Genomic DNA, 16,175 nt, shown 5'->3' on the forward strand with positions numbered 1-16,175 from the left:
ACAATAGCGTACGCTTCCTTCTCTATCGCTGAGTGTCTCTGCTCGCTTCCTGAGAGAGTTCTCGAGAAGAACGCGACGGGTTGTCCGGACTGATTGAGCGTCGCGGCTATCGCGTGATCGGAAGCGTCCGTTTCCACCACGAAGGGCACCGAGCTGTCGATCGATAATACCACGGAATTACTGATATCATCTTTGAGGCTGTTGAAAGCTTTTACAACAGCGGCATCTGGTGGGAAGTTTTTGCAATGCAATAGGGGATGTATTTTTTCAGAGTATTGGGAGATCCATCTCGCGTAGTAAGCGAACATGCCGATCACCCGGCGCATTGTCTGCAGGTCCTGAGGTGGGGGTAGCTCACGAAGTGCGCGCAATCATTCAGGATCAGGCTTAATCGTGCCGTCGGCTATTGTGTAGCCGAGAAGGTCAATTGACCTTGCCGAGAATACGCATTTCTCGTAGTTGAGGGTCAGATTATATTTTCTAGCAATGCTCAATAATCTGTCCAGATTCATATCATGTTCCCCCCGATCCTATTGACCGTTTGAGAGTAATCGACAACCATTCGTTTCTTATGGTTCTGGTTGGTGGTCACCAACACCTGCGCGCGCCATGCCGAATCGCTCGGTTCTATAATACCTTATTCCAGTAATCGCTTGGTCTCAGAAGTGATGAAGTTCATATCGGCAGTGGTATATCGTCGCGATTTGATCGCTATCGGTTTGCAGACCGGCGACAAGTTAGCAAACAGCAGGGGGGACGATACCTCTGCGGTGGTCAGAGCATTTAAAATTAGACGAGGTTTGCTTCCTCCAAAGGGTATTTCGACGCTCGTGTGCTGCTTGAGGACATTATGACCCAGAATTACATCTGCGCATAAATCACGAAGCACCAGTACCCTTACATCCCGATGCGTGTACCGTTTTACGTCCAATTCAACATTGCAGTACCCTCGTACGCGGGACTGTAGTGATGTGGAGGCCATGCATATCGTATTGTCTGTCGGGTGGATCTTCCATTTCCTGCCCTTCACTAGCGAGCTGTTGACGAAACTTTCAGAGCTACCGGTATCAATCAGAGCCTCAGCCATATGCCCGTTAATTCGTACGTTGATGATAACTTTGGATAGATTCCCCGGTGAAGCTGCTGTTAGTTTCTTTTGTGAGTAGAGAGCCGCAGAAGTGGGTTTATTTCTTCTAAGAGTAGATTTGCATACCCTGGCATAATGCCCTTTCTTGTCACAATTCATGCATGTGGTATCCCTGGCGGGGCATTTGTTACGGGGGTGTCTTTTATACCCACAAAAGAAGCATTTACCAACCGAAGTAGTTGCTGAGGAGTTTGATGAGGTCTGGGTATCCGATTCCTCGGGTTTATCTCCATCCTCAGTGTCGGAGGTGTCCCGGGGGGTTCCTTGAGTTTCCACCGTGGCAGCGTTCATTAGCAACACCGGTGTCCCATATGACTCAGATTGCTGCTGAGCCGTGTCCATTGCTCGGGCCTGGTCAGCTACCTTTTCAAGAGTGGGTTGTGCTTTCTCCAGTAAGCGTTGCCGAATGGGGGCTGATCTGAGCCCTTGGATGAACGCCTCTCTGGTCGCTTCATCTCGGTGTTCCTCGGCGGTTACAGCCCGGAAACTGCAGTCTTTTCCCAACTGCCTCAGAGCTTGCAGGAACTGATTGATTGTCTCCCCGGCTGCTTGCCTGCGTGTGTTGAGAAGATGTCGTATGTACACCTCGTTCTTGCGCTTCACGTTGAGCGCCTGCAGCACGTCGATCGCTGCATCGTAGGTGTCACACTCCGAGAAGAGCCTGAATACACTGGGCGAGACATGGTTTACAAGGGCGGCCAATTTGTCGGCTCCCTCTTCAATGATGGTCAGATAGTGTGAGAAGGAACGGAACCAATGCGACCATTTCATTTCCGAGTCAGTAGCGTTGGGGTCTGCATCAAACCTCTCCGGCTTGTAGATCTTGTCCATCGTCGGTTGAGGGAGCCGAAGGGATCGAGTGAAATAAATTGAAATGAATGCGAGGGAAAAACCTTCAGAGTGTAGGCTTTATTTTACTTGATTGAAGCCGCTTCTACGGGCACATCAGGGAATACATGTGCAGCAAGGAGTACATGTGCAAGGTATACACGTGCAGTCGATCACCGCAAAATAAATCAGCAATTAGCACGGAGTCCGGTATATTCTCACCATTCAACGAGCACCAAGTGAACCACCGCCGTAAATGACATTGCCCCAGGGACAATCCCACCGACCGTGCAGAATTTCGGTTTTATCTGTCCCGTGTGCGAGCCGCGTGACATGTGATCACGCGTCACATCCTTCAATTCATCACACCTGTCATGAAAAAAAATCACTTTCGGAAGTATAAAATTAACTTTGGGAAAAAAAAAATTGAATAAATAAATAAACACTTCCGGTCATCATCTCCCGGCATGCATCATTCCCCATGACAAAAACCGGAAACAAAAAAAACCAGAAGCAAAAAAAAAAAAACGGAAGCAAAATGGTCAAAGCCAACGACACGTGTGATGAAATAAAAGATGAAGTGACGCGCGATCACGTGATGCGTGATCAGATAAAACATTATCTGATCACACGGGAGAGATAAAACCGAGATGCCGCGCGGTCGGAGGGATTGTCCCTGGGGCATTGTCATTAACTGCGATGGTTCACTTGGTGCTCCTTGAATGGTGGGAATTGAGAGTATACCGGACTCCGTGCTTATGCTGGCTAATCGTTGTTATACTTTGCGGTGATCGACTGCACATGTATTCCTTTTGTGTTTGTAGAGACGGCTTCAATCAAGTGAAATAAAGCCTTATACTCCGAAGGTTTTTTTTCTCTCACATTCATTTCAAAACGGATTCACAATTGGCAGGGTATTGTGTTGTTTTTGTTGTTTCCTAATCTCTCATGTGCACGCGTTAAGTAATATTCACAAGATAGAAATAAAACCCAATCGTGTTTATACACCGCACAGCGTTTAACAACAACCGGAAGCAAAAGGTCATAGCTAACGACACGGATTCCAAATAAGCAGGGGTATTGTGTTGTTGTTTCCTATTCTCTCACGTGCACGCGTTAAGTATGAAGCTCACTGCGTTCGCTATTATATAAATAAAACAAAATTAAACATTTCACAACATCACGTGATGTCCTTATGTACAAGTACAATAACATCCGGTTCAATCAAAGGTCATCTCGTTCATTTCAGGCGTTTTTAAGGATTCAATAACAGCGAAGGAATTTAACCGTTTATTACAGAACAAAACAAAACAACCAGGTCACAACTTGGGGAGGAGGATGGGTGCAAGAGATCACGACTCATCGTCCCTCACTTTGGCCCCGCCCACCAGACTCCGCCCACATGTGACATCACATCCTGTGACGTTTCTCTAGACGTCATACAATCATTATACATTACATTATAACCCAGTTAAAATAACCTGGAACAATTCAGGAAGTTAATCAATGGCGTTCACCATGCCACAATCATTGTGAAAATGGCGTTTTGTCCAAACCTGGTTATTTGAGAGAAACTGATCCTGAAAAGGGATTCTTGATTGTGACGTTGAGTGAGTGTGACGTGTGTGTTATTTAGGGTTTTGTTTATCATGAGAAAATGTGCGGATTTTATATGTCACTCATTTTGGAACTCAAATGGTAAGTGTCATGTTCATATCTGATGTCATGAAAAAAAAAAATCTGTCGATGACGTCACAGCCGACATTTTGCACGATCCGGTATCTCAGCATTTATCATGACGTCACTCGTCATAGTCCGTCCATAACTTTTTGTGATATCGTGCCATATATCATTTTGACCCCATCTCTCAATGGTGAAGAATCAGTGAAAAATTAAAATAAATTATCCAATCTGTATCCAGATCTGGTTCAATTCGAACTCGACACACACCGAACCATTGTGACGTCACTGTGGTTGTTCATCGTCACAATGATAATTCCATCAACAGCAAATACATAAGGAAGAGACGTGTCGTTGAAGCGTCAGTTGGAGGATCGACGTGGAGCAGAGATGTTGTTCTCCATCGTGATCTTCGTGTTGTTCGTCCTTGGTGGAACATGGCGATCTCCACAGCAGGTACGAGGGGATTGTGAGAGATCACGAACTCGGGAAGGTTCACAACACCAAAGGAGTTCGTTTATCAGTTGTTCATCAAGTAGTTGTTTGTGGTTTGATGTCCAAGCGAACAGGTGTTGTATTGAGAGTTTGTAACACAAGCGAGTTGTCCGTGTCCACACGGGATACCGATGGAGGAGGGAAAATACAAATGGCGTCTTCTATCACCGAGTCGGCAAGTTTGGAGTAACAATTTACATTGATTACCACACGTGATGGAAGGTAAATGATCCAATGGCGGCGAGGTTCTCCATTTGACACGGTTTGTTCGATATTTGAACCTTTTCATTCTGAGGGTCCATAATATCAACTTGTGTTGGAGGGAAAACCGAGTCGGTGATCCATTGGGAATGAACCGTGGGATTGGGAAGCATGGAAGGACAGGGAGTCATCTCAGGTTCGAGGAGTGATGGTCACGTCATGGAAGTGGTGTTCAGGGTGACAATGGTTGTTGTAATGGTGGTGGAGGGGTTATTGTTGGTTGTTGATGGTGATAATTTTTGTTGTGATGGAAACGGCTGTGATAGTGGTGGTGGTGGAAAAATAAATTTTATTTATCTATCTATAATTTCAGCAATCTCTATGTGTCTGTCTGTCTGTCTGTCTGTCTGCGACTACCGTTTCTCGACGACCGCCGGTCCGATCTGATTGAAACTTGCCAGGAATATTGCCGGGGACCCGCGGATGTGCCTTTTCGATGTTTGATATCGATCGGACGAGCGGTTCCCAAGTTACGGCCATTTTACTGCTTTTTCAGTGTTGAAAAGGTGTATATATGGCAGCTGAAGGTGTCGTTCCACCTTCTCATGCCAATGTTTTCCCCCAAATTATTAATAACCGGACGACCACCAGTCCGATCGGATTGAATCTTGCCAGGAATATTGCCGGGGACCCGCGGATGTGCCTTTTCGAGGTTTGATATCGATCGGACGAGCGGTTCCCAAGTTAAGCCCACTTATCTGTCGACCAATGGCAGGACATGGTGCTATGACGTCACAATTAATGTTTGTTTATTTATTTATTATTAATTATTTTGGGGGGGGCGAGAGAGAAGGGGCGTCACAATTCTTCTTCATTTGATATGACGTCACAATTGACGCTGGAGACCTGAATATGTTTCCCAGGTGTTTCCCAAGTTATGGCCATTTATGATACAGTTTGTCCGATCTGATTGAAACAATGCCCCAATCCAGTCATCATTTATGCACCTACGGGCCCGCCCCTACGTGCCCGTACTAGTTCTTTCGTAAATTTCATTAATTGTTAAATTAAAACTATTTTGCACTTTCCTGGATTTAGAGATAAACTCTTAACATTTTAATAACTAGTGCGGGCCCGTAGGTGCATGCCAGTATGTGCAGCTTCGTTCCTTCCCTCTCGTAAACAACGACTGGATTGGGGCATTGTTTCAATTATATCGGACCAACCGTATCATCAATGGCCATAACTTGGGAAACATACTCAGGTCCCCAGCATCAATTGTGACGTCATATCAAATGAAGAAAAAGAAAAATTGTGACGCCCCCCCCTCTCTCCCCCCCGCCCCCTACCTCTCTCCCCCGCCCCTCGCTCTCTCCCCCTGCCCCTCCCTCCCCTCTCTCCCCCCGACCCCCTCCCCCCAGCCTCGCCCCCTCTCTCCCCCACCCCCACTCTCACCCCTCTCTCGCCCCCACTCCCGTCCCCTTCTCTTGCCCCCTCCTCTCTCCCCCAAAAATAAATAAACATTAATTGTGACATCATTCGTGATGTCATAGCACCGTGTCCTGTCATTGGTTGACAGACGTTATTGGTCATTATTGGTTGACAGACAATATATAGGTCGTTATTGGTTGACAGACATTGGTCATTGTATCACGTTATTCTTTTTATTACTGCCAATTATTGTGCTATTATTATTATTATTAATATGCTGTTATCATTATTCTGAGATATCTTTGGGAAAAAATGGCATGATAAGGTGGAACGACACTTCAGCTGCGATTATATACACCTTTCCAAAACTGAAAAAAGCAATAAAATGGCCGTAACGTGGGAACCGCTTGTCCAATTAATATCAAACCTTGAAAAGGCACATCCGCGGGTCCCCGGCAATATTCCTGGCAAGTTTCAATCAGATCGGACCATCAATCGTGCAAAAAATAATAATAATAATAAATAATAAATAAACATTAATTGTGACGTCATTCGTGACGTCATAGCACCGTGTCTTGTCATTGGTTGACAGATAAATGGCTGTAACTTGGGAACCGCTCGTCCGATTGACATCAAACCTTGAAAAGGCACATCTGCAGGGCCCCGGCAATATTCCTGGCAAGTTTCAATCAGATCGGACTGGCGGTTGTCGAGAAATGGCGGTCGCAGACACACACACACACACACACACACACACACACACACACACACACACACACACACACACTGCTGGAATTATAGATAGATGATAAATTCTCGTACATTCGATGACCCATTGTGTTTGGATTCGAAACAAATTTCACGAACATCTTATTCTTTGTCACGAGCTTTTGGATTTTGTAAAACATTGAAAACTATTGTTTAGTTTAATTACCTCCACCACCGAAGGTGAAGGAGGTGATGTTTTCACCCTTCTCTCTCTCTTTGTTTGCTTGTCTGTCTGTCTGTTTGTGTGCAGGATATCTCAAAAAGTTGTGGACAGGTTCGGTGTGTGAAAAGGTTGAACTGATTCGATTTTGGTGAAGATCCAGATCTGGATCCAACTACTAGAATTTTAAAGTGATTCTTCACCATTGAGAGATTGGGCCAAACAACCTTCACCAAACAACCAAACATATAGCACGATATCTCAAAAAGTTGTGGACAGGTTCAGTGTGTGACAAGGTTGAACTGATTCGATTTTGGTGAAGATCCAGATCTGGATCCAACTACTAGAATTTTAAAGTGATTCTTCACCATTGAGAGATTGGGCCAAACAACCTTCACCAAACAACCAAACATATAGCACGATATCTCAAAAAGTTGTGGACGGATTCGGACAAAACTTGGTGGATACGTTGGGTGTTTGACAAGGACGAATTGATTTGATTTTGGTGAAGATCCGAATCCGGATCTGGATACGAGAATTATTTATTTTTTAAAGTGATTTTTCACCATTGAGAGATAGGATCAAAAATGATATAGTACTGTATTGCTGCCATACAGTATACTATAGCTATACTATAACATGATATTTACCCTCGCCAACGAAGAGGGAATTGTATTTGTGTGTTTGTTTGTCTGTCTGTCTGTTTGTCCACACAGTACTTTCGTGTTTTTCTCCACAACCGCTTGTTGGATTGAGACGAAATTTTCACCATTGGTGTCACTACTCGTGTAGAATGTTTTAATGATAATTATGACATCATAAGTCACGTGGTGTGGCAGCCATATTGGAAAAAAAACTGAAAAACTTTGGACCTCTGCATCTCTGAAAGCGCACGAAGGAAAAAATTGAAACCACACATCGCAAGCACTCCTCATGGGGAATGAGTTCGATTTTTTATGAGGTCATAGGTGCCCTCGTTATGATGTCATAATTGCAAATGTAGAATGCCGCATCCGATCAGGATGAACATTTTTGAGGGTCGTCTCGTCCACAGAAAAAAAATATATTCCATCATCGGCCACATGATTTGGCAGCTATGTTGTTTAAGAAAAACAATAACCTTCAAAAATCTTCTTCTCTGAAGTGTCTGAACAAATCGAGGTGTAACTTCACACGTATGACCACCTGTCCATGAGCAACAAAAGGTTCACACATGTGATGTCATTGGTCACATGGTTGGCAGCCATATTTTCCCAAAAACTTATTTTTTAAAAATACACTAAGGAAAAGAAGTCCTGGTTAGGGTCTGCAATCTCTGATTGCCTTTTTTTCTTGTTGAAAAACGTATTTTGGGCCTGATATGTTCTCATGGATCAGGCATTGCGTGGTGGCGGTATGCGCTCCACCGAGTGCCCTTCTAGTTTCAAATGTAATAAACATTTCTCCTGTCCCTGCCGTTTTCCATGTCCATAGATTTTCCAGCATGACGCTCTGGATGAAGCAGAGTTCGCTTCCAGAGTTTGCGATGTCCTGATCATTGCAATTGCTATCTTCTTATTTGTGGTGGTAATATCGTTCAAACCATCATACTGGATCAACGGGAGGAAGAAGAACAAAAAGAAAAACCTCGTTCACTGGTAAGGTAAACAAGAAACGTTTTCATCAAAAATATAATTCCTTTATCCAAGGGCACAAGATAGCTCAAAAATTTTAACCAAATTTACACTTCGTTTTCACAAATAACGAGCAGAGTACTCACCCTTTGGGGGTGGGGAGTCGAGTTTGTGCATCACTTGCTGAAAAAAAGTGTAGTTTATGTTTCACAAGAAGACTATCGATGTTTGTGTGGTTTGTCTGAAAGGTTGTGGAATAGAGACAGTCGAAACGATAAAGGATCTGAAGGTCTGAAGCAGTGATCTTCACTATTTTTTAAGAGAGGGGCCACTTTCACCGAGTGACATAAGGTGTGAGAGTCACCATACCACGTGCAAGACAAAGTAATGCAATCCTTAATGCAATCATGTGATATAACAGCGAGGTGAACTCAATAGAAGTCTGCATGTGCAACAAAACAATATCGGCTTAATTATTATTAGAAACCAAAAATTGTAATACGAAGCCACCTCCTCAAGGTATACAAGCACATATTTGTGTATGTATGTGTTTTGAGCAAAATAATACAGATAAGATTACAACAATAAAATTAAGAACACAAAAAGTTATATTTCAAAACTTACTTTGAAAGCTGGATGAGCAGAGGAGTGCCTGATACTCCATGACCCTCTTCGTACAGTACAGCATTTGTCATCCATCATTGCAATCCTTGTGAGACAGTCCAAATGTTAATTTGTAAATTTGTTCCTCATTTTCTTTTTATGTTATTCGTTGTTGAAAAGGTTGCTTCACATGTGTCTACATCCATCCATTCATTGAGACCATACTCTGTGCAAAGCATTGGTGCTGCCGAAGCAGTTTCCTTGGCTCTTCGGCATAATCCTGGACGGGTCGCCACTCCGACACAGGATACCAGCATGCTGGCACTCATTTTGCCGACTTCAGAAGGATGACAGGCAGAATCAACCCACCTGGTATTAATTCAACAGCCAAGTGGGATTTGAACTCAGGATCCCAGGATCGCAAGCCCACCACCCTAACCATGAAGCCAACCACCAGGCATACATGTGCATGTACTGACAAGAAATTATTCCTGATCCCGTTATGGCAGGCCACATATGCCACAGATGCCACACTTACACCTCCCCTCCCTCTTCCCTTCCCTTCTCTCTCCCACAAACCGCCTTCCATCCACTCCCCCACAAATCCCCTTCCATCCACTCCCCCACCTAACCTACACCTCTCGACCCTACTCCATTCGCTCTGTCTCCTCCACTCACCTTTCTCCGTCTCTCTCTCCCTCACTCGCTGCATACACACACACACACACACACACACACACACACACACACACACACACACACACACACACTCACTCCAGCTTCTTCCAATGTGTTACTCCGATGTTGGAGACATTCATTAGGGAATAAGGGACCATTATGAGTAATCATTTAAATAAATACAAACTAATGAAAGGTAGTCAGCATGGGTTTACCAAAGATAGTTCCTGTCCAACAAATCTTTTACAGTTAGAGGTAGCAGTGTCTGATTGGGTGGATGATGGAAAGGCAGTGGACAGTATATCTGGACTTTAAGAAGGCATTTGATAAGGTACCACATCGGAGGTTGTTAGCCAAAGTGAGGGTTTGTGGAGTGGCTGGTCAGGTAACTAATTGGATTACAAACTGGCTCAGTGATAGGAAACAAAGAGTGGCTGTGAGTGAGAGGATGTCTTGCTGGGAGGATGTAAGTTGTGGGGTCTCTCAGGGATCAGTAATTGGACCATCATTATTCATTGTTTATATTAACCATTTGGATCGTGGGATGAAAAGTCTGCTTTCCAAATTTTCAGGTGACACAAAGCTTGGAGGTAAAGTGGATAGCAGGGTGGGTGGTGATCATATTCAGGAAAGTATTGATATGTGCATGGATTGAGAAAAAGATTGGCAGATGGAATTTAACTTGAGCAAGTGTAAGATGTTGGTGATGGGGAAGAACATTGAAAATAGAGATTACAGGATGCAAGGGGTAATTTTGGAGCGTGTCACACAGGAGAAGGATCTGGGGGTGGTAATAGATACAGGAGGCAAGCAGGTAGCCCAGTGCCAGGCAGCAATATGTAGGTAAAGCAAACAGGGTTTTAGGTTGTATTCAGAGGGGGATCATTTATAAATCAAAACAGGTGGTGTTTACATTGCATCGGAATTTAGTGATGGCCACATCGAGAACATTGTGACGTTTTGGTCACCACGACTTTGGAATGACGTAACTGTCATATAAAGGGTTTAGCACAGGGCTACGAGATGATTCCGGGCCTACCTACTCAGCTATGAGGAGCGGCTGAAGGAGACAGGGCTTTATACACTAGAAAGGAGGTGGTTACGAGGAGATATGATCGACATGTTTCAGATAAGGAAGGGGTTAAACCTGACAAGTGCAGAAGAATGATTGAGCAGCTAGACAGTGATCGGACCAGGGTCCATCGCCTGAGAGTGGAGAAGAGGAGACTTAAGACGGTAGCAAGGCAGGGGACTTTTACTTAGCGAGTAGTTAATGCCTGGAATGGTCTTCCTGGAAAGGTAGTGGCAGCAGAAACAGAAGGTAAGTTTAAATTGGAATTAGATAGGTACCTGGAAGTTATGGAGATAGAGGGGTGTATGGATATTGCCAGGACTTTTAGGTAGCTTGAGCATGGATGGGTGATTGTGTGCATGTGTACGGAGTGCTGTTGGTGGGCTTCTTGTCAAGGGGTGTTATGTGGTTGATGTTGTGTGTTGTTACCCAATCCCATGCCCTCTCCCCTGGAAAGAAAGAACGAAAGAAAAAAATAAGAATGAAACATAACTCATAAAACAACAAGAACAAGCCAATTAGGTGTTGGTTCAGATCCCATTCCAGATACGGCCCATCAGTGGGATACAAATCATAAACTGTTCAGCCCGGCGGAGGCACTTGCTCTACTGAGTGCCTGTTCTCGTTATTTAATTCAATGTTTAACACTGCAACCTTTGTTCAAAGAGGTTCGGTTATAGGCTACTGTTATTAACAATGCTGATATGGTTTGTGTTTGCTTCTTGCAGTTTCAAATGTGGCCGAAAACATTTGCTGAACAAAACGGGAAAGAAAGAGCAGCCGTTACTCGAGGAGGCTCAAAAACTGGAAGCAGAGTTAGCTCAACAACAGTTGCAGAAGGAAAAGGAAAAGGAACGACGAGAAAAGTTGTGGCTTAAGGAGAAAGAGAAATTGCAGGAAAAGGATGAAAAATTGCACCAAATAGAAGAAGAGTTGAACGAAAGAGATAGATCAGTTCAGCTCAGAGAGCAAGCAGTGCAGGAAAAAGATGTGCAACAGAGATATGAGGAAGAGGTATGGGTAAAAGAGAAAGAAAAACAGAAGGAAAGAGAGGAACAACAGCAGAGGAAAACCAAGGAAGAGGAAATGAGGAAAACAGCTGAAGAGGAGCAGAATAAAAAGCATGATGAAGAGGTAAAGAAAAGAATGGAGGATGAGTGGAGGCAGATCCAAGAGGAAGAGCAGAGAGAACGAGCGGAATTTGTACATTGGAGGGAATCAGTATATCAGGACCATACACGCCGATGGCTTGAGATCGAAAGAAAAGAGAAAGAGATTCTCAAGAATAAGCACATGGTCGATAAGATGGAGAAAGAGATTTCCAAAAGGGAGGAAATGGTGCAGGAACAGCGGGCACCCTTCGAAAAACGGAAGGTGATGAAAAAACTTGGGTTAAAATATAGAGAGTTTGAAACACACGAACAAGAGGAAGTGATGAGAGAACAAGAAAAGTATGTCGAGAAAATGGAGAGAGTGCTGCACCAACGAGAACAATTGGAGCGTGAGCAGAAAGAGCAATTTTTGGAGACAAAGAAACAAAAAGACAAGGAGTTCTTATCCAGAGAGAATGAGGCACATCAACTGGAGCAAGAGCTTTGGAAAAGGGAAAACGATGTGTGTACTCGGGAAAAGGAGGTTTCAAAAAGTGAGGTAAAGGAACAGAGGCGAATAGAAGAGGAAAAGCAGAGAAAAATAGATGAGGAAAAGCAGAGAAAAATAGATGAGGAAAAGCAGAGAAAAATAGATGTGGAAAAGCAGAAACAAAGAGATGAGGAAAAGCAGAGACTATTAGAAGTGGAAAAGCAGAGACGAATAGAAGAGGAAAAGCAGAGACGAATAGATGAGGAAAAGCAGGGAAAAATAGATGTGGAAAAGCAGAAACAAAGAGATGAGGAAAAGCAGAGACGATTAGAAGTGGAAAAGCAGAGACGAATAGATGAGGAAGAGCAGAGACAAAGAGAAGTGGAAAAGCAGAGACTAAGAGATGAGGAAGAGCAGAGACGATTAGAAGAGGAAAAGCAGAGAGTAATTGAGAAATTTGACGATACCAAAGAGGAGGCAGAAGCAAGTGGTGGTGTGCACGAGGAAAACAGTGTCCAAATGATTGGTGATTGCAAATTAGGTCGACAGCAACAACAGAATGAGAATGGCGATGAGTGGTCTCAGTATTGGAATCAGCTGAAGAAGGAACAGCTGAAGCAGCAAGATGAGGAGCTGCTCAAAAAAAAAGAAAAAATCTGCTTCAAAAAAGAAATGAAGAAGCAGAGGCAGGCAGCAAAGAAAGGTGTGCAAGTTGAATGGAAACCCAGTGGTGTTGGCTTGACACATCATCAACAGAAGTCAGGCTGTGAGGAACAGCGGTTACAGACACGTCGTGTTGTTGAGGAGTTCCAGGATGAACAAAAGCCTCGCCGCGATTGCAGGCCACAGCAGCAGAAGCAGCATGGTGATGACAGCCCACACCATCTTCAACAGGTAAGCATTCTTCAGTACTTTGGAGAAGTTGGTGTGAACATACTGGGTACAAATACAGCGAACCCCAAGATGAACACCTGAAGTTGAAATGCATTTTGGCACTTCGTCTTTTATAGACATCACTGTAAATACTTACATTGATGGAGAAGAATATCCTTAATTGTGGCGATAATTGTAATTATATTTTTGGTGCGAAAGGTAACTTATTGGCACGGTCATCCCCACGCAGGGTAAATCACAAGAATTTTAACTCCCCAAGATTTGATGAGATCACCGAATTCACCTTTCTGTTACCTGTTCTGTCAGTGCATTTCTTTCTGTGCCACATCCTGAACAAGTTATCAAACTGATGAACATATCAATGTATTTAATCTTTCATATTTTTATTCTTTTTCCAAAGACCCCTCAGAAGAGGCGCTCATTCCCTCCTCCACCACCCTCATACAGGAAACCATCCTCCCGGTTGGATCGTAAGTTACCAAAAATTTTAACCTACATAACAAATTATTCCAAACTTTGTCTAAATTACATGTTCTTCACCTCCATTGTGTCCCATTTTGTGTGTGCTTCTGAAGTGTTGAGAACAAACGAATATTTTGCTTCACTCGAAGCCAGACAAGCACCAAACAAATCTTACAATTGGTGGAAGTCTGGTACGAGTGGTAATGTATCCATAAAGACGTCATTGTGAACACCTGGATGTTCATTAAAATTAATTGTTTGAAAAATAAAAATTTTACAATCCCACTTTCAATCAGCGACAGGTGACTCAAGTTGCCTTCCATAAAGCAGTCCATCATGGTTCGCTTCGACATCATCAGATGAGGTTTTGTTCTTTTAATTCGTACGGTTAGTGCGGATTTGTGGGCTCTGTATGAAACACAGGAATGATAGACCAAATTGCTTAAATTCCCTTGTGAGGTGACACAGTGGGAGTTGGTGACGAAGAAAATGAAGATGTGAAATTGCAGGGAAAAGTGAAAGAAAACATGAACTTAAATGTAGAAAATGAGGAAGAGGGAGAAGCACAGAGAGACAGAGAGATATTCATTCCAGGATTGTGTTGGAAGGCAGGATAAAAATGGAGATAATGATGACAATGCTCTTGAGTGGTTTTAACTTTCTTTTATTGATGTGTGTGCAGAGGAAGAAGTCATAATGATACCCGCTGGAGAGGAAGATGCCATGTTTGGCAGAAACGCTCTCATCACTCAACCATGTAAGCGTTCCAGAAACGCAAAAATATACACCAGGCTCTTACAGTTGGCTGATTCCAGCTTTTTCAAGTGAACAGTCTCTAGAACGAAGGTATGATAAACACTCGATGGACTTTATTTCATCACCTGGATCCTTTTTGTGCCCATGTTTGTCAATCTGTCACTCGCTTGTTCAAAAATATCATGATGAGAACTCAATGATTCTGAGTGTGGAGAATTTAATAATTAGAATGAACACCTCAAACAGGTGAGGTCCCTCCCTGATTCCTACATCAAAGCTAATGTTGAAGGGAACTGAGACTCACCTGACCAATACAGGAACAGTACAGGAGGAAAACTTCACATTCTTCTGAGGGACAAAAACAGGAACACGCCATGGGTTTTGTAACAAAGAACTAGAGCAAAGTTGATGATGCGCTATTGCAAATCCCCATGCTTCCCACCAAAAGCAAAGTTGAAAGATGGCAAAAGATTCCACCAGGAATGACCCAATATCAAATTTTGAGCTTAATTTTTTTCCCCATCTTGACCCCTGTGACCCCAACTCCATACCACCGGCGAATGAACCAGGGGTCAAATCCAAAAAATCGTTCCATACCTCATGTGTCCCCCGATGTTGATTGTATCTACAATGGTTCATCTAAAAATGTTTCAAATGTGCCCGAAATTGCATGTTTTGGAATTTGACCTTTTTACTTCGCCCTTGGGAGTGGGGCCAAAATGACACTGCTCTTCTTGCCAAATGATGATCCCAACTACCAAGTTTGGTGAATTTCTGCCCAACCCTTTAGGAGGACAGAGCACGATGGACGGACAGAGCCGATTACAATACTCACACAACTGAATAACTTGGGGGTTGTGTTAATGAAAAAGTTCAGTTCATTTCTCAGGAAATGTGACAAAAGGCCCTTTCTGGCTTTACATGACATGTGAGAAGATAAATAAGTAAAATAATATAAATAAATAAGTGCTGATTCATAGCTATTTCCAATGAAATTATTTTATGCTTCAAAATGGTGAAATCTCATCTTGAACACTCTGTAATTCTTGCCAACGAATAATTAATTCTCAAATTAATTTGATCTCCAGAACATACCAATTCAAATTGTGAGTCGACCGTGTCCACCCTCAAAACACTTGCATTCCCCACTCCATTGTTTACCATACTCTCCAAATTTTATGTCTTCTTGTACCTGCGGGATTTAAAAATATGTTATGAGGTTACAAAATTTAAGTTTCAACAAGGACATCTTATCCCCCTCTTGGTCTCTAGGTCCTCCACCTTTTGGGTGGTATGAGGAATATATATGTATGATATGAAAGCTAAATCTTGAACGTGTTTTCAAACTATCACGTGCATAAGCCAAGTAAATGAGATGGTTGTCATGGCAACATAATTCAGTAAATCTAATCAGGTTGAGTTAATTTCATGAGGAATAGATATCTGCAATATTAAAGCTGAACGTTCAACACTTAAAAATACCATGTACTCAGAAGTACATGGACAGATGTTCTGTCCGTTGGAGAGCAGGTTGTGGGTCACCAAACATGTTCTGAAAATTTATCAATATGATTATATGTGCATTAAATAGTTTGATGCAAACTATTGTGGTTGCCTAACTACTGGGAAAATTAATGAAATTTAACTCCGAAGTTGTTATTTCTCAAGGCTGTTGAAAAAAACATCGGCGTGCCATATATGGATGATGACGTCACGTTCTCCAAAACAAAGCGGAAGCTCACTCTTTCATTGAATAAGTGTCCAGTTGAGCAGGCCGTTCTTTCGCTTTTTTGAGCTTGCAACTGT

The 16,175-nt window shown here is 43.0% G+C and overlaps 1 protein-coding gene across 1 annotated transcript; it reads left to right on the plus strand.

Annotated features, from left to right (window-relative positions):
* Positions 1–4,045: 4,045 nt before the first annotated feature.
* On the plus strand, positions 4,046–15,748 carry LOC147015407 (uncharacterized). Its single transcript, XM_085849105.1, has 5 exons — positions 4,046–4,111; positions 8,184–8,347; positions 11,405–13,151; positions 13,552–13,621; positions 14,296–15,748. Exons 1-5 carry the CDS (start codon positions 4,046–4,048, stop codon positions 14,439–14,441), a joined length of 2,193 nt encoding a protein of 730 aa, XP_085705231.1. The 3' UTR covers positions 14,442–15,748.
* The last annotated feature ends 427 nt before the right edge of the window (positions 15,749–16,175 follow it).

Source organism: Eptatretus burgeri, chromosome 12, assembly GCF_056783735.1.
Source record: "Eptatretus burgeri isolate ZD-2024b chromosome 12, Ebu_testis_v1, whole genome shotgun sequence".
Lineage (NCBI taxonomy): Eukaryota > Metazoa > Chordata > Myxini > Myxiniformes > Myxinidae > Eptatretus > Eptatretus burgeri.